This window comes from Nanorana parkeri, unplaced genomic scaffold, assembly GCF_000935625.1.
Source record: "Nanorana parkeri isolate BGI_ZX_2015 unplaced genomic scaffold, ASM93562v1 scaffold120, whole genome shotgun sequence".
NCBI lineage: Eukaryota > Metazoa > Chordata > Amphibia > Anura > Dicroglossidae > Nanorana > Nanorana parkeri.
The window spans coordinates 133,165-156,064 of NW_017306388.1; the positions used below are offsets into that span (position 1 = coordinate 133,165).

Consider the following 22,900-nt stretch of genomic DNA (forward strand, 5'->3'; position numbering starts at 1 on the left):
AGAAAAAAAAAAAAAAGCTTTGCCCCCAGCTCTGCGTATCCCTCCGCGCGCTCCGGTTCGGCAAAGTAGTCCCCGCGTCTCCTCTCTAAAACGAAGGCAGAAGAGAAGGAAAAGCGGGGCGAACGGGAAGAAGAGAGTCGCCTCGGCCGAGGAGAAACTTCCGTGGGGCGGCGGAGCGGAGCAGGCGGAGGAAGAAGGTGGAGGGGACTCGGAGCGGAGGTGGGGGAGAGTGAGCGGAGGAGTGCGAAGTGATGAGTCCGCTCCCCTCACAACTTGCTCACAGCGAGTAGTTCTCCGCGGACAGGAGCTCACTCAGTGCCCCGGCTTCGCAGGACTTCGCCCCGCAAAGGAAGAACCCGGGAAGGGGGGGAGGGTTGACAAAACTTCTCGGGTGGGACTGACACGGGGCGGACGGACGGACGGACGGACATGGAAGTGCAGAGCCTGCAGGAGGCCATCCAAGTGGGGATCCAGTGTCACCAGGTAATGACCCCCCAACCTGAGGGGGCGCCCTCCCCTAGCCCCCTTTACTGCTCAGCAGGCTGATCCACACATGCACCTCGCTGGGGACACTTTGTCAACTACTTTGTCAGGTGGATGGAGGAAGGAGGGGGGTTGTCACCTGCTCCATTGTTATCACAGAGAACTTCATCACCTTGTATGTGCTCAGTCCTGGATGTGGCACCTCTGAGGGCCCCCCTGCACCTACTTAGTGGCCACATTTGGAGTTTTGGTTGCCTTTCCAATACACATTAATAAGATTTAGCCTTCTCTTCTCCCCATAGTAATGTACTTTTTATGTATTTAGTTATCTTTGAATAGTTCCCACCTCAATAAGAGCCAACTTGTCCGATCGCCCGTTGTGGAATCGCAAAAAAAGAGAAAATTGCAGGTGACACCCCCTTTATTAAAGTAGACCTGACTGGAGGATGTTTAGTTGGCCAGAGCGACGCGTCTTGTGAACTGTACTATTTTACTTGTGGTTTTTTTTTTTGGTTTACATCTACTTTAAACATCTTGCACAATCTTATTTGTTCCTCGTATGGACATTGTGTACGTTTTATTGAGAGGACTGAAGTGTCATGTCCCCTATACAATCGCCATTTTTATTTTCATCTATTTCTTGCGTCTTGGTGCTGCCGATCTCCTCTGACCGTTCTCAGCCACTTCCTGCGCACAAGGCCACTCTGTAGTGACTTTCTGAGTGTGTAGTGTGACAACGTAGGAGCACATTGGGAGGCGGTAGTCGCCCCTTGACAGGAAGTGCCTGGACAAGGCCCCTATAGCCGGAACAGCATGGAGGAAAGTTGCAGAATGAAACAACTTTTTGACATTAGGGTGCTGAGGCTCACGTGAGGTCTTAGTGATTGGGTTCAGATCCACTTTATGCCTTTTGCAGAACATTACCCATAGGGGTATAGTTTACTTTTTTGAACGGATCTAAAAATCCCGCTTTGTGAATGTAACTTTGTCCCTCCTTTAATAAACCCCTCTCCTGCTCTTCCTTCTGTTTTTTTCTTTTTGCCTGTTCGATGGCTTGTGCTGTCCCCTTTAAACATCTTCACTTTTTATGACTTTGTTTTTCATCTTTCTCCTCTTTTTCTCCTGTCCTGGTTTTGATTGGAATTGTGACCTTCCCTTCGTTCTGATCCTTTCCTATTAGACTCTGCTGAGTGTTACCTGTTATGTGCCCCCTATGCCCACGTTCAGTACTCGGCCCTCCACCTTTATATGAAAGATGTATTTCAGTACGATCGCTGTATATCGTTTACCCGCTAACCGTACACTTTGCTGCCTGCTCAGCACTTCCTCTACTCGCTACTATTTTTATTTTATTTTTCCTCCGCCATCGCTTTAACTTTTGTGTTTACTTCTTCCTCAGTGGTCTCTCCATAGGCGTAATTCCTTGCTGCCATTTCATGACGGCGTTGGCTTCGGTCGGCAGCGTACTTCAGGCTGTTGGCTTGTTCCACTCTTCATCATTTCATCACTTTTACTTGATGGTGTTTACTCTCCTCCTTCTGTCATGCCTCAGATTTCTCTGCTGTTTTTCTCTGACAACTTCATACGCAAAGTCCACCCCTACCCCCCAAGCCCTCCCCCCACCTCACCGCTCCATCCCTGGAGTAGTCTACTTTTTTCCTCATACACCTTTCCCTACTATGCCCATCTACTTTCTCCCCCTTTCTTACGCTCTCCCTCCTCCTGTCCTTACTCATCCCCATCCTTCGCCCCCTCCCCGCTCTTCCTATTCTTTGCACTCACCCCCTCCTTCTCCTTCCTCTTCCCCTTGTTCCTTTTTCCCCCTCCCCTTCTCCCCACTCTTCGCCCCCCTCCCTTTTTTTTTCTCCCCCCTCTCTAGCTCTCTCTCTCTCACTACTTCTTCCTCCCCTCCCTGCTCTCCCCGCCCCCTCCCTCCCTTGTCTTTTGCTGGAGCAAGCAACAAGGATTTGGAAGTAATATTGCGGTGCTGCTGCGTGGAGATTAGGACGAGACCTGAATATTTATGAGCTGGCTTGGGGGAAACTGCCTCACACACACACACGCACTGTGTGTGTGTTTACTTGCCTCTTTGTTCCTCCCCATTTCCATCAAACTTGAAACACTTTCTCATTCCTCCTCCTCTGACACTCTTCTTTTTCTATCTAGATACACTTAGTTTTTTTTTGTTTGTTTTTTTTCAAGGCGTCGTAGGTTTTATTTTCTTTCTTCCTTAGAAACTAGTTGCACGGATGAAGCAAGAGCCACAGGTAATTGCAGATTTGTAAACATTTTTTTTAAAATTCTCATTCTTTTGGCAAGCTATTTTCGTATCCTTCGGATTTGTTGTTTTGTGGTGGAGTGCAGCTGTACAGTGGGAAGATGACAAACTTTATCGGCTCTCATCGTTCTTTTTTTTTTTTAAAGGGATCATTCCCGTGTGAAGGAACAGACTTGTGTTATTTTTTTTAATGCATATTTATAATAAAAGGTGTCAGGGAATGGCCATTGAGTTACTTGACCCTCCCCCCTTCCTGTGTAACACAAGAAAAATCACATGAAAATTCTTTTGCACAGAACGTTGACTCCTGCCTTTCCTTCCTCCCGGTCTGCTTTTGTTGCTACACAATACTTTTAAGTGATTTTTTTCCCCCGTTGTTTTGCTCCAATGTATCTGGGAACGCTCCAGCAGAAGTTATCTCTGCAAGACAAATAATGATACATCTAGTGATGAGACATCAGAAACATGATGTACACTTGTTTGTGTTGTTTTCCTCCCTCCCTACACGCCATACTTTGTAAACAGCCTGTTAAAGTGTGTCATTTGACATGAAGGTTGCTCAGTGTGCAGCAGTCACCTCCATGTCTCAGCAGATCACACATACATGTACACACACACACACACACACACACACTCACACTTGTGAGTTGTAGTTACATAGATTTTCTTCCCTTCTTTTTTTTTCCAAGGCGTCCATTTTGAGCGGATCATCTCGTTAAAAGAAAAAAAAAAGCACTCTTGGAGTGACTTTGTGATCTTGATATGCAATAGAGGCTGGGGGGGATGTTTATATGATGAGGGCTACAGCAGATGGATGTTGGAGTGTTCTTTGTTGCAGATTGCTGCGGCAGGCGATCCATTGAACACTTTCTCCTCTGGCTTTATTGAGACACTTTCACTCTCTTCTTCATTCTTGGCATCACAAAGTTAACTCTCTGCTTGCCAGAATTGCAGCGAGCCCCCCCCCCATCCCTTTTCTCCCTTGGCTGTGCTGTGCCGGAAATGGAAGAGTGGGGGGAGGCAGTATGTGTGTGTTATGTGGATGTGCTCCTTTCAGTACCATGGACAGATGCCATTGAAAGCTTTCTTCTTCCTTCCCCCAGTGTAGCGAAATGCACAGAACTTTCACGCTGGAGCTTGTGTGTTATGTGCTTTGCCGCTGGCTCGTTTTTAGGGGTCTGTGTGCTGTTTTGGGAAACATTAGGGTGAATGTGAGCAGTTTGCTTCCTCCCCCCCCCCTTTCAATGAATCGATCGCCCTTCCTTAGGAATGCAGCAGCTTTTCAGCACCAAACTTGGAACAGCTCCTTCATTATCTGCTGATCCCAATCCTTCCCCCTTGTCCTTTCCTTGTCCAAACCATTGCCCCAGGTCGGTGATTTAATGTTCCACTGTTACTTCTGCTCGAGTTTGGAAGCCTTGTCATGTTAATGAGGGTTTGTCAGCACTCTCAGTTTGGTAGTGGAAGCTTCCATTTTGTGAGAAAGGGGTGTTGGTTTCTTCCTAACATGGAGAAAAGTCTGCAGAGTTTGAGATGGGGGATGGGGCCCCATTCATGCTGAACATTACCATTTTGATTGCTTTGATGCCATTTTGGAGGGGGAGGGGATCAAATCACCCCTTTTACTCGTGCAGAAACACACAAAGATGTTTAATCACTGCACAGAATCAGAAATCAGATACTTTTCTTTTAGCGAAGCAAAACCTTTTCATCGCCTCATAGCTAAAGGCTGGTAGACCTTTAAATGGAGTAAAACAGGCAAGCTGTTGACTACAGTTGCTTTTTTCAAGGATGCAGATTTTTTTTTTGAGCTTTACTGCAACAATGCACTTCTAGGACCAATCTGCGTGTTTGTGTTGTGCGTTAAGAGCCTTTAAAGAGCAGCTGCAGTGATATTCACTGCATCGAAAATGACTACATGAATACTTTAAACCTTGAGATGTTTATGAGGTTTACTATTGACCTTCGCTTTGTATTTAGTACTTGAATACATATTTGAATGATTTTACTAACTGGTGCAGTGAGAAGTTTTCAACACCAGGCAACATATTTAAGTCAAATATAAGAGTTATAACTTAATGATCCTACATCTCAATACCTGTTTACTGTTGAAGCTTTTTTTTTTTTTTACAAGACTTGCAGTTTATTAGCTTGTTAAACACGTGCAAGACTTTGACAAAGTCAATGAAATATGATAATTGTCAGATTTAAAAGATAGTTGAGCTATGTTTTCTACAGTGGGGGGATAATGTATTAGATCTGGCTATGGAAAAAGCTGGGGACATTTTGCATACGTTCAGCCATATTTACTGATATTTACTTAAGCTTTATACACACTTGGCCTGTATGTCTTTTTAATCTGGTCATTCAATTGAAGGTTCTGGTGGCTAAATATCTAGATTGAGCTGCATGGATGATGCAACAAGCTTAAGTACTTTCTACAACCCAGTAGGATGATGTTCACTCAGCTGTGCATGTTTACAAATAATATAGTTTTTATTTCTTGGGTTCCCATTTTGCTTTTTGTGCTAATTATCCAGTTTATACATTGGCTGTATCGTTATCTTTTCCAGTTTATGAAACTGCTTCATAAACTGTACTTTAAGGGAGTGATTTATCACAACACATTATCATTCGGTTCATTGCTTCATTTTTATCATTGCTCTATAAATCTTATTGGCTAAGGTCTAATAAACTGATATGTGTTGTCATCTCATCCCAGCACGGACTTAATTCTTGTCACACAACACGCACTGTTTAAATATGGAGCTCAGGAAAAAAAAAAAAGAGCAAGTACTGCAGCATTCTGGGGGGATTTGGACCCCAGCTGCTTGTTTGCATTAGATTTTGCTTCAATTGTCTTCAATTCTCTTTGATTTGCAAGTGCACAGATTTGTCTATACAGGGTAGAATAGTTTAGCAGTTATAACCATTGAAAGCAGACAAAGTCGGCAATGTAGAAGCTTCCAAGTTTATGAAAACATTGCTAGGCAATGTGCAAAGCGCAGTAACTTGTAGCAGCCAAACAGCAATCATCTCTCATTGTTCTGCCTGCGTTAAGCTGATAAAGGCTAAAATCTGATGGTTACTATGGGCAGCTCATCGCTGTTTCCAATCCTTGTAAAGTAAACCTGAACATTATGAATTGTAGAGATATTTCAGTGTTTATGGTGCGCATATTGTCCCATCTTACCTGATTGTTACAATTTTTCTTAAGATAGTGTTACGTACAGGAGCCAGTCAGTGCAGTTCAGGAGCCAGTCAGTGCAGATCAGGAGCCAAGGAGCACTTTTAGTGCAACTCTAGTCAGGCTTGATAAGGATACATATTCTTACTTACTTGCTTCTCATGTGCATCTGTTAGCTTTGCTTGCTAAACCCCTCTGCCTTTTGGTTTGCTTGTTTCTAAGTGGTCCTAAATCCAGTGAGATGAAATTACAATCTAAGGGACATAGTTATAAAGCTGTGGATGTGACTTTCACCACATATTCGGTGGTGGTGAATCAATCACTGTCCTTGACAAAAACATGTCCCTGGAAGACTCACCTGCAGTGAATGTTTGGTGAATGTAAAATGGACTGCTTGATAAATATTCTCCTAAGGCTTTAGTTGACTTTTGTCAAACGAGTCGGGCCAAACATTTTTAGCCAAACTCTGACTGTAGCCAATCAGTTGCATTCACTGTTCAGGTCTCCTGAGAGCGGCGGGTGCCGGTTGTCAGAACGCAGTAGCCACAGCGAGAGTTATGTTCATCCTCACTGTTGAGCATGGATGAATAAATAAATAAATCTAGTAGTGTATTACCAGCTTAAAGTGACACTAAACTCAGGTGTTAAATTAAAAATACATTCAAGTACCTTAACTATTAACAAAAATGTATCTTATTTGTGTATCACTCGGCTGTAGATCCTCAAATCATCTCTGAATTGGTGCTGACACTGTCCTTCCTTCTGGAGGGTGGCTACTTTTGTTCCCCATAGTCCCTGTGTGTGTTGTAAAGTTGCCACCACTCCAAACTCACTCCTGTGATGGACTACAATTGCAATACAAATTAGTAAACTAAACATGAGATTGTAGTCCATCCTGGAAGCAAGCTTGGAGCGGTGGCTACTTTACAACACACACAGGGACTATGGGGAACAAAAGTAGCCACCCTCCAGAAGGAAGGACAGTGTCAGCACCAATTCAGAGATGATTTGAGGATCTACAGCCGAGTGATACACAAATAAGATACATTTTTGTTAATAGTTGAGGAACTTGAATGCATTTTTAAGGTTTAACTTCTGAGTTGAGTGTCACTTTAAGTGTTTTCGTGTTCTTGGAGAAGGCAATTGCACATAATCATGTGACAAGAAGTTACAGTCCTACCCAGATGTGCTGTGAAAAGCTTGCTGCAATAGATTATTTTAGACACATTCAAGGTAAATACAATTGACTTTTATTTTACTTTATTGACAACCTTAGCAGTTGACTGGGTGCACATTGTACATTGGCATGATTGCCTAGCCCCATTTTAAATATATCAGTTTAAAAACATTTACAGGGTTATTCACAAAAGGGTGAAGAGTTTGGAGAAGGCAGGAGAAGTGAACAATCTAGGACAACATAGCTGATTTGGAAAAATTCTCCAATTCAGCTCACTATCCAAATCAGCTATTTTGCCCTCGATTGTGCACTTCTCCTGCCTTCTCCAAACTCTTCACCCTTTTGTGAATAACCCTGTTGGATATGGCACTGTTTGTTAGCAAGCTGGCTGACTTCAGTCAATAGCTGCATGTCATATACTAGAGTGGCCCACTTTGCTATTAGTGCTTTAGTGATATGAAGGTTGAGCCAAAAAGACGAAGGATGCCATGAGCAAAACTGAAGGAAATAGCTTATCATACCTATTTTGTTTGTTGTAGTCTGTGCACAGTAATTGTGGTATGGGAAGCTGTAAAATGCAGTGGTGCTGATTTCATTACTTGCAGCATGTTTAATTTAAACAAGGCCTGCAGTTTGATGAACTGTGTTGCTGTAGTTGCGTTAACAAGCTTCAGCATATTGTCTTTGGTGTAAAGCCAAGCAAAATGGCTGCTGCCTGTGGCCTTCTCTCAACAACTGCTAATTAATATCAGAAATTATAGCAGCTTGATAAAAGAATTGCTGTTAAGGATAGGATTTTTATTCATTATAATTCATAGCCAGCAGGCCTAAATAGGGGGAAGTTCAAGTTTTTGTAGCATTACTTTGGTGAATGTGGGCTTTTTTTGATTTAATATGTTGTTGTCATCATTATTGCTAGAATGACAAGATTCCAAGAGTCAGCCAGCATTTTAACCAGGAAGGCAAATTAGGATTCTCTATTTTTGGATTTATTTATTGCAGCATACCTTTCTGACTTCTCAAAACTAATATTACAGGTTTTGAGGGGTGCTGGGTAGCTAAACCGCTTAATAGTTTCTTACATCTCCTGGGTACTCTGATAGCAAAATCTCTGTGCTTGAATTCCCAGGTCTGTGCACTCGCCATGATGGGATCCTATTCTATTTTCCCAGCTGGATTTTTATAGTATGTAATGGAAAATGTAAAAGAAGAAGTGGGAATTGCTGAAGGTGCACAAAGCAGAGAATTGAGGCTCAGATAATCACATCTGTAGGTTTTAGCTGTGGTGCACTGTGGGCCCATGTTATACTTGTTACCATTGAACTCTGGGTAGTACATGTGTTTCTGGAAATCGCATCAAAGTTGCAGCAAGCAGGTCGTTTTCTGATGCACCTTGCCTGCACTGTACCTAAAATGATTGTGGCCTAAAACAGGCAAATGTCATTACTCAATAGAAATAAGCAGGCCGGGGCGATTTATTCCAGAAGACTCCAGCTGTAACTGAGATATCTCTCATGGCTCGACAAACTCTTTAAGGTGATATCCTATCTTCATTAAAATCACCAGAATCCTGACAATGTGAGGCTATCTCAGCAACAGAGAAGTTCATTGAGAATTCAGGAGCCAGTTTCTCCAATCCAGGAACCAGGCAACACACACTTTTGCTACTTACAAATCTAGAAAATACACAGAAAGGTATCGGTTGTAATCTCCTTAAAAGTGAACTATTGGGTAAGTGTTTTTCCCCATAGTTCTCTTAAGGGTCATGGGAGGACATAAACTAGCGTCCTCCCGTCACCCAAAGCTCAGTATATCCCGAGCTACAGCTCGCAGTATACTGAGACGGCCGCAGCCAGCACGGATTCTGACAATGCTGTCGAGATCCACCCAGCTGCACATATCTAGAGGCAGAGCCAGCAGTGTCCACCACCTCCCCCATCCGTTCCTCCAGTCAGCGCTGGAGGATCGGAGCAGGGAGGGGGGAATCCCTGCAGGGAGCGGTGACTGACAGTCACTGTTCACTGCAGGGAGATGATCGAGAAGTGAGCGAGCGACGGTATGTGTTCGCTCACTTCCTGATCTATCGAGCCCACGTGTGACAGTTTAATTGTCACACGTTGGCTCGAACTATGAGGAGGAGTGATTTTCACCTTACAATTATCTGCTTATTTTCGTCTGCGATGGCATTTTCGTCTGAGAATCTGCCAGTGCATGGGAAGTGCACAACCTGAATTACTGTAGAACTGCAAGATTTTCGGTTTTCAAGCAGGCTAGAAAACTTTTGTCTAGTTGGAAGAAAATCAACAGGTTACTGGCATTTTTGTACAACAAAAATCTGAAGATATATTGTGGCGTCTGTGTATAAATCTGAAGATGTATTGCGGCGTCTCAGCAGCTCGCGGTATACTGAGCTTAGGGTGACGGGAGGACGCTAGTTTGTGTCCTCCCATTACCCTAAGGAGAACTTTGGGGAAAAGCCTTAACCCCATAGTTCTCCTTTAAGACAAGTGGTGGATGGGGGCGGAAGCACTGTTGCATGAGATAGCATTGTATGCAATAACTAGCAAATGTAAAAAACCCACAAAGAGAGATGCTGCCCGTTTCCTGATATCGACCCAGAACTCTGTGGAACTTTTTTATTTTCTGGCAGAGGATCCAGAAATAAAATGCGGGTTCTGGAATATATATATTTTGCATATTTATAGCTGTATTTTCTGTTCTGGCTATTGCTAAAACCACAAGTGTAACGAGCGCACAAAACTTTCTTCAAGTAATTTCATTAATCTAAGCATATGCGGCACGCATTGACTTCTAAAAAGTTTCAGATGGCTTTCAGATCACAATGACAGCTGGCTGAATTTCATCTTGAAATGTCGGCTAAATGACACGATTCTAGCACGGGGCGTATGTGACAATAGGTGATTTGCTAGTTACTAGTTACTAAACATTTTCTTAATATTAAGTGACAGTTGAGTTAAAGCCTAAGTGACAATGCAATGTAGCAGATGGTGAATTGTATCAATTAATGCAGGAGTTTGTTTATCAGATGCTCAGTGGATGCTACACATATGTCTAAGAAAGCCCATCTCATGGCTGGAATCAATGGGCCTATGTGTTTGAGTACTGAAGGAAACGTTGTCCATAGCAACCCGTTTCCATGCAGCTGTCACTTGTCAAGTGAGCGATAGAGGATCTCACTGTTCTCTCTAACATAAAATGTGGGTTTGGTGCTGTACTGAAAGTGTACTATTGGTGTTGTTGGCAATTGCTAGGTCAAGGCTAGGATAAAATGCAAGCACCTCCAGGTGCCTACATCTAGTTTCAGCCTTGTTAAAAAGCATCTCAGGAGCCCCCAAAGATTGACTTTATCATGGAAGTTGGTATGTTGCTGTCCACCCATCCTGCCACCCTTATCTCACTTTAGGTCAGAGAGGCCGCCCATCACAGTAATAGTTATATCAGAGGAGCCAGGTAAAGGTGGTGACGTTAGCACTAAAGTTGATCTTTGCATAATAGTTGACAGAGCTTAGCTTTAAATGACATGCAGAAACCTAGGAATACCAGTTATTGTATCCAAATGGTGGTCAACTAGTAATAACAGCAATACAGGTGAATTTTACGTAGCACTGCCCTTTTAAAATCAGTCTTTATTCAAGCTTTTTTAAAAATGTAATTATGATACAAATATAAGTAAACGGTACTGACCATCTACTGCAAGTGTGGTTTTCTGTTGGCTTTCTGAACCAGTGACTCAGAACATGCATTCAGTGAGTGAATTGAGATCTTCTGATCTGCATAGTTGTTCTGGGTCACTGGCTATGAGAAATCACTGAAGTCGCAAGGAGAGGTCAGCAATGTCCTGTTGTGAAACAACACGGGGCTTGCAATTTGCTGAATTTTTCCCCCCGGAAATTGCTAGTTGTCTGGCTGTCATCCACACCCGCTGGCTTTACTATTTTTAGGGCCCGTTTACATCAACAGCTAGAACACAGCCGCTGCTGATTCTCTTTGAGGCCTGGTTCACACCTCGGAGTTTTTGAGCAGTTCGAAAAGCGCTTTTAAATGCCCAACAATTCTTATGATTTTCAATGGCCCTGGTTTACACCTGAGCAGAAAAATGCCAGCAGGAAAACTCCCAAAAAGGTACATGTGCTTCTTTGGGCAGTTAAAAGCGCGTTTTTGCCCCATATACTTCGTTGGAAATGCCCAAAAACACGCTGCAGAAGCATGTTGCACATTTTCATTAGCGTTTTTGCGCATTTAAATGTCGTTCTTCCGTTACCCGCACTGTTTTTTGAGGTGCAGTCAAAACACCTGTCTTCATGTAAAGAGCTTTAAAACGTGCATTAAAAATGTGCACAACGTGTAAATAACTGCATGCTGCTAATGCGCACAAAAACGGTGCCGCCTAGGTGTAATTCAGGTCTGCAGTGGTGATGTGCTGGAAACAGAGCAGTGCACTATAAACTTTTATTTTTTTTGGAACTTTACTGAAATGTCACAAAGCGACATTTCATTCAGATCTATTGGCCTCAGTGCGGTGTGATACGGTGGATTGCCCTTGCACCATGCTGCGCTGAAGAAAAAATAGAATTTTCCTTTAACATGTATTATAGAAAGGAGTGATATTTTAAAACATAAATCTAACTTCCTGTTCAGTGTTATCAAACTATAAAAGTCCAAGTGTGCTTGGAGCTCATTTATAAACACACCTGAAAGCATGTAATCATTTGCTATGGCTGAATGCTCACTATGCTCACGATAGCGTGTGAGCTCCAGAGCGGTAGCTGGTGGAACACACCGCGATCGCTGAGAAACTTCCCCTTGCGTTTTTGGAGCGGGAGTGGGCTTGCCCTATTTTTTGCGTCTGCAGTGGAACAGAACGCTGGCAACGCTTTGCCAGGCGTTCGATCGCACTGCGGGGGCGGGGGGGTCGTGAAAGCGGTGCCATTGAATACAATGAACCGCCACGCCCCCTCCCGCCCCAAAGTTTCTCAGCGATCGCGGTGTGTTCCAGCAGCTACCGCTCTGAAGCGCACACGCTTTCGGTGTGAACAAGCCCTTAGACATTCAGCAGCGTTTAGGTGCATTCAGTCTAGCTGTGTTTACAGAATCATGAATTTTTTGCATCCCGGGAATGTTTAGCCTGTTTTTTTGCGAATAAATGCATGTAGATGAGTATAAACACAGGAGAAAGTGATCTTTGAAGCATAAAAGTCGTTGGTACATCCCAGATAACTTCTCCTGTGTTTAGCACAGGAGGCCCGTGTGTCAGAGACCTTAACCTAACATGTAGCATGTGGTTTGAAGTAAAATTGCATAAATGTCAAATATTTATATGTCTTCACAGGTGTAGGGACTTGCATAATTTTGAATGTTATTAATAGTTCTTTAATATAAAGTCAATTCTGTAATTACAGCTAAAAATACGATGACCTATTCCACCTTCTTAAACTCATAAACACTTTACAATAAATAACAGCCCTCCAATGCAGATAGAAAATATGTTTAACAGCCAGGCCTGCCCATGCCAGGCATCACATCTTGAGGCACCCTGTCCTCCCATAGGTAGGATCATAGTGGGTCTGGCAGCACATAACCTTACTGCCTGTAATTCTCTCTCATTCTTTTGCCCATTTATATCGAGCCTTACTCCCAGTTTCTTCTTTCTTCTTTTTTTTTTTTTGTAATAAAAGCCCAGATAGATAAGAGACCATAGACATCTCAAGCTAATAATGTCTATTGATCTAGTTTCGATATTTCACATAACCTCATTGGTGATTGATGACTAACACCATCCTGTATTATAGATTGAATGAAGCACTACTGTATATTGTGAATTAGTGAGACCAGGGCCTTTACCCACTGACATGATTCAGAAACCTTTTTTAAAGGCTTAGAACGTGTACCAGGCCTAACTCAAGTGAAACCCTGTAGTATATATATTTTATTTACACTCTTAAAGAACTTGTGGGCCGGATATGGTCATTCACATATTTACATATATTTAAAAGGCAGAAAATGAGCTTTTAAACAAGCCATCACTGACCGTTGTAGCTGCAGGTACAGTGAAGCCATTCATCCTCAAAGTTTAAAGCAGAAGCACTGAAGTAATTCTCAAAGTGAACTCAGTTTATGCTGCTCCTCCCTCGCAGCAGTGACTCAGCCACCTTCTGATTACATCATGCAAACACTGTTCAGGAGCAGGGAGAGCTTAGATGCTCTTTGATAAACCAGTGCTTCCTTTGGATCAGTGAAACCTTGTTTTAAAGCTAATTTACTTTTTGTTACAAATATGTAACTACTTGAATGTCTAGAGCCTGACCACAGTAACACTTTGATGTCTACCTGTCTTCTGCACATGGTCTGGGCAGCCATATTTTGAACTGTAATTTTGGTTAGGTTCGTAGGTTTGTAAGGTTCTAGTGTATAAGGTTGGGATACTTTCAGTGATTGATTACTCAACCCACTCACACACTGAGGCTGATGTCAGATGGGTGATTCTGCCGCTAAAGACACATGGTCAACAACAGGATCGCTAAGAAGGCTGCCTGTCTGTCCCTATGGAATCACTCCCTCCATAGCCAGATGCAGAAAGATGTCTCTCTGACGCTGGCCCAAAGTTGCTGGATCTCAATCGCTAGCGATGACAGTGACATCTCGCTGCCTCAGCTACAGAGAGAGCGATTCCATAAGGACAAACAGGCGCTCTCTGAGCAATTCTGCCACTCTCTGCTATTTCAACCATTGACCAGTGGCAGAGTCGCCCGTCTGACATCAGCCTTATAAAGTAATTTGTAAAAGAATATTAAAGATGAATGTCAGGGAAACTCAAATTTTCGGAGTAAAAGTAAAAAGCTACATACTGTAGTCGTATCTTTTTTTGGCTGTAGTACCTGGAAGAAAGATTTATTATAAGTTTTGGGCCTGTAGCAGGAAGTGAGGCCTGTCTCTGACAACAATCTACTCCTTCATGTTCGGGACACAAATTAGCACCTGCCCCATCAGTGAAATGCATTGATTAAAAGCATCCTGAGATGTCATTTGTAATCTTCAGTGTCCACATACGGTTGCAGCTTGCAGACCAAAAAAAAAAAAGCATGTGCTATCTGGTATGATAAATGTTTGCTGCTGCTATTAGCTGGATTGCAGTGCAGCTGTTTTGTGGGTGTGTGTTTGTTTCTTTTTTTTTTTTTGCTGTTCCGTTTAAGAGTTTCTTCTGAGTGTATTTTCATTAACGCGTGTTGCTTCATCTCGTAAGAGATTCTGCTAAATGTCATAAGGCTGATTCACTCGTGAGTCTTAAATCATTTCTGATTTGATGAGTCCAGCATGGAGTAACGCAGTGTGGAGTGACATGATCTTATGTATGCTGAAAACATTCTGTGATGACTCCATGCATTGTGCAGTGATTTCCCTCTATAGCCTACAACTTCCTGTGCTGGCTGCTCTATGACTAGAGTACATCTTGTACTATGACAAACACTGAGGAATCCTACACATGTGAAGACATGTTTGAATGCAGTGTACATTTTCTTACACGGAATGTTTAATGGTATTTTTTTTATTGTCCTTTATTTTTTTTAGGGTCAGGGCTAAAAAAAAAACAAAAAACGTTTGTAATCGGGTAAATATAAAGTACTACATATTTTTCTATGTAGGTGGTGGAGCTTTAGGCTTCGTTTTAGTTTCACATGTTTAAGTTTATGTCTGTTTTTTTCCTTTCCTGTAAAAGTTCTTTGTTTACAGAGTTCAATAGCTAAACCTTTAGGCTAGGTTCACACCTGCACGATACCCGGGACGTGTTCCCCGAGGCCACGCGATCGTGTTCTAGTGCACACAGCGGTTGCCGCTCGGCCTCATTGATTTCAATGGGGTGATATCCACCCGGCAATCGCTAAAAAAAGGTACAGGCACCTTTTTCTTGCGACACACAGCGCGTGGCTCTTTTAACCACGATCGTGTTCACTTGCACGGGGGGAATCGCGGCGGGAAACCGCGCAATCCGCCTAGCACGACTGGGGTGCCATTCGAAAATAATGGCACCCACAGGGCGACTCACCGGCGGTGGGCGCAGTTTTGTGCACGATTGCCGTGCACGATTGCCGTGCACTCAGGGGTCATCCAGCTGTGAACCTAGCCTAAAGCAGGACTCCAGGTTTACCAATCCCTACACACTGCTCTCCCCCCTCCATGCAAAATAAAAAGAATAACATTTCCATGGCTCTTCTTGCTGGCCGGTGAATGTAGCAGTGTAATACTTCAGCTCCCATAATGCCCTTGTAGATTTCTCTACCTAGATTCTGCATAAGCCAGTTGGATATCAAGATAGAGGATAGGAGAGAAGCTGGTCTCCTAAGAAAAATAGGTGTTTATAGCGAAGCTGTTTATGCAGCTACGTGCTCTCCTCTTGGCACAGCAGAGTTACTCCACACTATGGCCTGCATTTTCCTTCTTCATAAAATGCAAGCTGTGGTCTCCCACATAATTCTCTTTGGCTAACTCTGCAGAGTGATTAGCAGAGGCCAGGTCATGTGACTTCGGTAAGTCACGTGACCAGGCTCTCCTCCTGGCTTTTTTCTGTATGGTACATCCCTTATTTTGTTTCAGATTACTTTGTAAGACCTATAATGGCAGTGATTGTAATACATAGTGAACCAGTGATTCCTTTACAAACACATTGGAAAGGAAATATAACAAATGCCCTGGTTTCATGTGTTTTGCCATTTATTACATATTAAGACTCGTATGTGCTGCTGTGTAATTTCATAATGTGCGGTCTGCAAAACTGAAAAGACATCTGAAATTGCTGATTGGAGCTGATATACAAAAAAAAAATGGAAGCAAAGAAATTTGGTTGTGCATATCAGCCAATCAGATTTCACTTGTTAAGTAGTAGTAGTAGTAGTAGTTTCTATTTGTTAGCACAGATCTCCTAGATACAGAGGGGGCAATTTATCAAAACTGGAAGAGTCAGAATCTGGAGCAGTTGCCCATGGCAACCAATCAGCATCTGTCTTCAGTTTGTTCAGTTCAACTTTGAAAAAGAAAGACAGAAGCTGATTGGTTGCCACTGGCAATTTATCCAGTTTTGATAAATTTCCTGCGGGGAATCTACACCTAACACCCCCTCACACTAACCTTCCCTGTAACCCTAACTTTAAAATTCAGTCCATCCTAATGACAACTTTACCCTTTTTTTTGCATACTCGCCTCTCCTCTGTGCCGAAGATCAACCTTCCTGTGGCTACATGGGTAAACCATACGCTGTTCACTTAGGTGTGCTCAGTGTATGTTTGTGTAGGTCATCCAAATGTTGTCCTTTTGTTGTGCTTGTGTTCAGATTCCCTGTGTGTAATGTTTTGAATTGCTGCGTGTGCAAATTCTGTATCTCCTGATTAGCCTTGCACAGCAGTCCCCTCTCTCTGGGTACCATGTCGTGCTTCATCCACTGAAGGGGTCTGATTCAGATTCTTTGATCTATCGGCAGAGTGAGAATGATTAGCCTAAGAGAAACCATACAGAGGCAACAACGGCAGCTGCACCAGAGAGGCCACTATTTCACCACAGGAATGAAAGCTTGTGCATATAGGTTCATATTTAAAACATTTACCAGCCAACCACTGCTTTTCAAATCAAAATATAATCACGGACTTTATGAATACTAATGATGCTGTCATGGCATGAGGAGCTCGATTGCAGAAAAAACAAATTACCTTTATGTTTTACATCAGTGCTGCTATTGCCAATTAATCAGCAGTGGAAAACAAACTGCGATGTTTGTTTCTCTTTAATGCAGATCTAGATTCTGATGTGAAAGCAAGATTTCTGCTTTAGGGCTCGTTCTCGCTAGCTGCACGGTAAAACGCTGCATTTTACTCTGCTGTTAGTGTCCCCTGAGTGAGCCGTGGTGCCTTATGTTGTTTCAACGCAAGGAAATGTTTATTATTTTTTCTACTTTATTTGATGTTTGTCTGTGAAGGTTCTCATTCATCCAGGTAATGGTATAAATGTAACAAAACAATCAAGTCAACTGGACTTGCTGCATTTTTCTTAAAGACGCTTTGCTAGTCATCTGACTAGCTTTCTCAGCGTTGAGGAAGCTGCTAGTCGGATGACCAGCAAAACGTGTTCAAGAAAAATACTGCAAGTCCAGTTGCCTTGATGGATTGTTTACAGATTTATTTGTTGTGTTTTCTTTATGCCTAAGCAGTGGCTGGCGTTCAGTTACTGAAAAACACCAACAAGCCCTTACAGTATATGTGAACGCAATCGTAAAAAATCTTTTAACTTTCTAGCATGTTAATGACATTTCAAAAGTTTTTTCAATATTTATAAATCTGAAACGTTCACTTAAAATAAAACTTGCTGATCCTGCCATTATAGTCCTTCTTGGTATGACTCCACATTGTGCTTCTGCGTTGTCATCCTGTCATATGGGATTCCAACAGATACTACAAGAGGCTGTTTCAACACACATTCAGGCTTGGGTCACTGTTGTCATTATCAGGAACCCGACCCTCTGAAATACCACGCAGCCATCGCTGGAAGTGGCTGCATAGAGGCTGCAGGAGATCAGCAGCACTGAGCTGCAGCAATAGATAAAGAAAAGGTGAAAACAATGATTTTATTTTTACAACAATGGCAGTTGTTTGTTGTAAACAGTTCTTCAGCAAACAAAATGTCATCCGTTTATATTTTACATCTACTTTAGGAGAACGGCTGAAATACCTTTTCTAAAGAAATGCAGCACCTTCAGTCGCTGGAGCTCAGGACATTGATCATGTGATCTCTGTTAAAAAGGTGGATGAAAGTTCAGAAGAGCGGATCCTTACCTTCAGCCCAGTCCATGTGATAAAATGTCTTACGTCACCAGTAGTCACCAGTAGATCTCAGTTCGCCGGAGTTTGCCCAAGCCCGTCCAAAACTGTGACTACAACCCAATCAGTTGCGTATAGGCGCATTTTCCACTCTACTAGATTCTAAGCTCCCACGAGCCGGTCCCTCCTAAACCTCCTGTATTGAATTTGTGTTGTAGCTGTACCATCTCCCTCCATTTTGTAAAGCGCTGAGCAATCTGTTGGCGGTATATAAATTCTGTATAGCAATAATAATACATCTCACAGGGGGAGCGGAATGAGCCCCGATGCAACTGCTGCCACTGATTTGGCTGGGAGGGGAGAACGTCGGTCACAGTTTTGAATGGGTTTGGCCAAACTGGGTTCACACCAAGCTCAGGCCCGTCTGTAGTCACCAGCACTGGAGGGAGCCTGTAGAAGCTAAGCTTTTCAATGAAAGTGAGCTCTTCAGCCTTTCCTGTTACTCTTCATCCAGCTCAGCAAGATTGTCAGTTTCTAGATTGATTTTACAGCTGAACACTAAATTGCAACTGGATGCATCTATTCTAAATAGTTATCTGCAGCATCCAGGCGCTCCTAACTCCATGTCGTTTTATGCTATGCAGCTGGAAATGTAAATTGAAGATGCCAAACTTTTGATTTCCTATTTCTAGTTTCTGAAAAGTAAAAGTGATTTCTACAGAGTTTCAGCGTGCTCTACAACACTGCGATTCTTCATCATGTGTGACCGTTTAGCTTGGCATTTTTAACCTGGTGGCAGAAATCTGCTTGCCGAGGGAAACTTTTGACGCAGCTCTGTGCCTGAACGATGCAGATAATTGTTCAAAATGCCAACACTTACATTGACTTTACCATGACATTATAAAATGAACCTGGGCGCTGACAGACTCGGCAGTATCATGTTATTGGATCTACCAAGGCAATTGTTAGTGCAAAAGCGCTTGTTTTTTGTAGGGACACATTACTTTTAATTACACGTATTGCAATGTTTTCTATTCTAAGCCCATAGCTGGTGGTGGGGGTTGATGGTATGTGTGATTCCGCTTCTGCCATGGCCTGCATCTGTTCTCTAAGCATCATTACAAACGGCAGTGTATTTTCTGCTGTTCTGATTGGCTAAACGTGACTGAATGGAAAAGGATTCCTAGTGAGTAGAGGTGCAGCCGCTGGTAACTCAGGCAAGCATTTTGTGAGCTTTGTTATGTAGTTACAAATGGCCTGATGCTTCCTGTGCAAAAGCAAGGGCAACTGGAAGTGCCTTTTCTCTTCTCAAAGCAACTGACAGTGCCTTTTCTGCAAAACCAAACTCCCATCCGAGTAAGCCCTTAGAGCAAACTGTAAGTGCAACTGAACTTGTAATTAAATGCTGCGGCAAATATGTTGTATTAATGGGAGACCATTGTTCTGCTTTAGGTAGATGTAAACCCTAACTGGATTACGTTTGGTTTACTAAAGCACAGTAAACGGAAGTTTTTTTTCGTCCATAAAATATTGCTTTAAAGGAGAACTATGGGGTCAGGGCTTTTCCCCATAGTTCTCCTTAGGGTAACGGGAGGACACAAACTAGCGTCCTCCCGTCACCCTAAGCTCAGTATACCGCGAGCTACAGCTGCAGCCGGAGTGCATCCCGACATCGATGTCGAGATCCGCCCAGCTGCGTGAGTGACAGCTGGCTCTGCCTATATAGAGGCAAAGCCAGCTGTACCCGCCCCCTCCCCCGTCCGTTCCGCCAGTCAGCGCTGGCGGATCGGAGGGGGGAATCCAGCCCCTCCCCTGTCATGGCAGAGAGCTGTGATAGGATCGAGAGGTGAGCGAACGCCGTTATCTGTTCGCTCACCTCCCGATCTACTGAGCCGACCTGTGACAGTCTCATTGCCACAGGTCGGCTAGAACTATGAGGTGAGTGGAAATTACTCATCTCATACTTCTCCTTTTAACATTTTTGCCATCCTTTTGCATATAACTATTGCTGATCCCCTCAAAATTCTTTCAGTCTTTTCCTGTATACATATACAGTAACAGTTGCACATCATTGATCTGGTTTGGCTTCCTAATAGTGACAATGGTGGACCATGCCTGAGCATGAAGCTGCTTGTAAGCACCACTAGGGGCAAATGTGATGGGGTGACCATGCAGGAGCACAATTGGGAGACAGTTGTCACCCGTTAGCAGGAAGTGCCTAAGCACGGAGCTTCATCCAAGGATCACCAGTGATTGTTTCAATGAAAACTGTATATTTAAAAAGATTGAAAACAAATCTTGAAATTATGTTATAGTTGATATGAGATTTTAGTGATTGGGTTTAGATCTACTTTTAGCACAGAAGTGAGACCGGGCACTGAAACCACTCGAGTGTTTTTCCATGTCGCTCTTAGCAGGAAAATCATCAGTTGAATTTTAGACAAATATATGGCAATCATTTTTATTTTGTTGGTTCAGACAGTATGTGGCCACACCTCCATCTCAGTATGTCATAGCATCATTATATCTAAAACTGACACTTTAGCTTACAATAGACGGGGTACGTTGAATCTCCCACTGATTCATTTTATGTTTCAGGAGCTCCTGTGATCAGATCCAACAAGAAAAGTGAGATACTCTTATTATTGGCACAGCAAGTGGGTAGGTCAGAAAAATCACTGTTTGGATCTTGGCAGAGTTGAGAAGCAGCTGGACCAGAGGATATCTACCAAAAAAACTCAAATATCAGTTTTAGGTGGACCATCCCTGTTAATAAAGGCATTTTGTAGAAATATAGAGAACAATCGGAGAATGTTTCTTCCCACCAAAATACTTCTTTTATGCATCCTTGCTGTGAGAGATCAGCGAATACATATTGGAGATTGTGTGTGTTTTTAATATTGGTCTCTGGTTGTACAGATCTATCTGGACCTTTTGTCACTCAGCTGTGATTGAGGATCTTTTCTATCATCTTGTTTTCCTTTCTTTCCCATCCTTTGAGTGTTGTCATAGCCTGGTGTTTCATGCATTGTGTATAAAGATGCTTAGATTCATGACCTACTTACTTCTTTTTGATTATGTCTGTGTTTTGCTGTAGTAAAACTCACTTTGCATTGCAAAAGAGCTGATGTTACTTATGGATAGATAACTACGGCCTCTTTAGACCTTTGAAATATAATATGCATATAGTGCACACTCATCACCATCCACGGGAGCCTAAGCCGTCCTTAAATTAATGTACTTAGAGTGGAGGAAGCATTTAAAGCACAAGTTCACTTTTCCCACATGTTTTGTTGAATCGCCATGCAGTGTCCACTTTGTCAACTTTGACTAACCCTATGCTCGCAGAGCTCATTTGTTATTGTCAGTTACACACAGTGCAGATTATAGCAGTCTCAGAAGAGAAGCAGTACATGCTGGGAAACCGGTTCTATGTTTAAACCCAACAGAATAACACCAGAATGACAGTAAATTGTAGATACAGTAGACCAAGTAGAACTATGGTCATAATATAAAATCACATATCATGAAGTTGCCGATATTAGTAAGACTGGGAACATTTTGTAAATCACTACAGCGTTGTCACCCATGCTGTAACTGCGTATGTGCTGGCACTGCTGATAGCCCTATTGGTGAATAACTACGACTAGCTCCACCCACAGTCTTCTTGATTGACAGCACATTGTTATATGTGCAGGGGCTCAGAGAAATTATGTAAAAGCCCTGCTCATGGTCTTCCACCCCTCCAGCAATGTCTAACAGGGTGCATGGTGATATATTCAGCTTCCCAACTGTATTTACCATTAAAACAAAAAACATAATTTTAAGACATATAAAGTGACATTAAAGTCAAAAGTCCCGCCCTCCCCCAATGCTAATGTAAGGACTTACTGTCCTTTTCAGCGCTGGTGCAGGTCTCCGATCCATCGCTGACTCCTCTGTCCTCTTCTTCTCTCATGTCCCAAGGAGTCTGTGCGGGTGCACGCTGCTCCATATACTTACCTTGTGTCTCTCCTCGTCTCCCGGCCGAACATCTGAACTGCGCATGCGCCCGTCCCAAGATCCTTTGCGGCTGCCCGAGAAATTTTCAGATGTTCGGATGGGAACACGCGGCAGAGACGCAGGTAAGTATTAACCCATTGAAAGTTTTTTTTTTTATCGTTTTGCAAATATCTATTGCTTGCTAGCAGTAGATATATGCAAAAACATGCAAGTGTTTAATAACCCTTTAATATGACAACTAGCTTTAAAAATACTTGTTAATCACTCTTAGAAGAAAAAACAAACAAACATTAAATGGACTTTAAAATAATAAAATGTAGATGTTATTACAAAATATGGTACAATGTGTTGATTGCAGCAAGAAAGCAGCAAGAAACAAGATGTTTGCCACAGTGAAACTATTTCAGCAGATGTACTTGTGCCCAATTTTCAGGTAGCAAGTGACAGCCTGTCCAGCAATCTGAGCTAGAATGGTTGAATTTGTCCCCTGCCTATTGTGAGGTTTACACAGCCCGTCATGATTTAGGTATCTAGGGTACCCTGATTAACAGAACCCAAAATGCAGCAATAAAAATGCTGCAGAAATAGCTGTTCATCTGTCTTTTAAAATGGGGCCACATGATCCCACTGGACAGCTCCCTATCTAAAAAGTTGCAGCCGTGGAGAAGGGAGTATTACAAAGGATCTAGTTGGTAATGTGTGAGAGCGTGCTCTGCAAACAGTGGGCATGACACAGGCAGGGACTGTGCTACCAGTAAGTCCCTATAAGCGGAGGAAAAGGAGAAAGACACAGATGTCTCTGGAAGTTTTAACATCCTGTGCAATCTATCACCTGGCATAGCACCAGAATTGATAAAACTACGACCATTTTGTTGCAGTGCCACTACTTTAGGCCATAGGAGGAAAGGAGTAAACTTTTTTTTGTGTGTGTGTATATATGTGTATATATGTGT

General features: G+C 42.7%; 1 protein-coding gene across 5 annotated transcripts in view; it reads left to right on the forward strand.

Annotated features, from left to right (window-relative positions):
* Nucleotides 1–142: 142 nt before the first annotated feature.
* Nucleotides 143–22,900, forward strand: part of PHF21B (PHD finger protein 21B) — a 107,281-nt gene continuing 84,523 nt past the window's right edge. For 2 of the 5 annotated variants that reach the window (XM_018553443.1, XM_018553448.1), the window contains exon 1: nt 146–483. In XM_018553443.1, the coding sequence (XP_018408945.1) occupies nt 430–483 (54 nt within the window). In that variant the 5' untranslated portion in view covers nt 146–429. Of the gene's footprint in view, nt 484–2,506; nt 2,751–22,900 lie in introns of those variants that run through there. The other 3 variants (XM_018553446.1, XM_018553447.1, XM_018553444.1) reach the window with 2 other exon arrangements.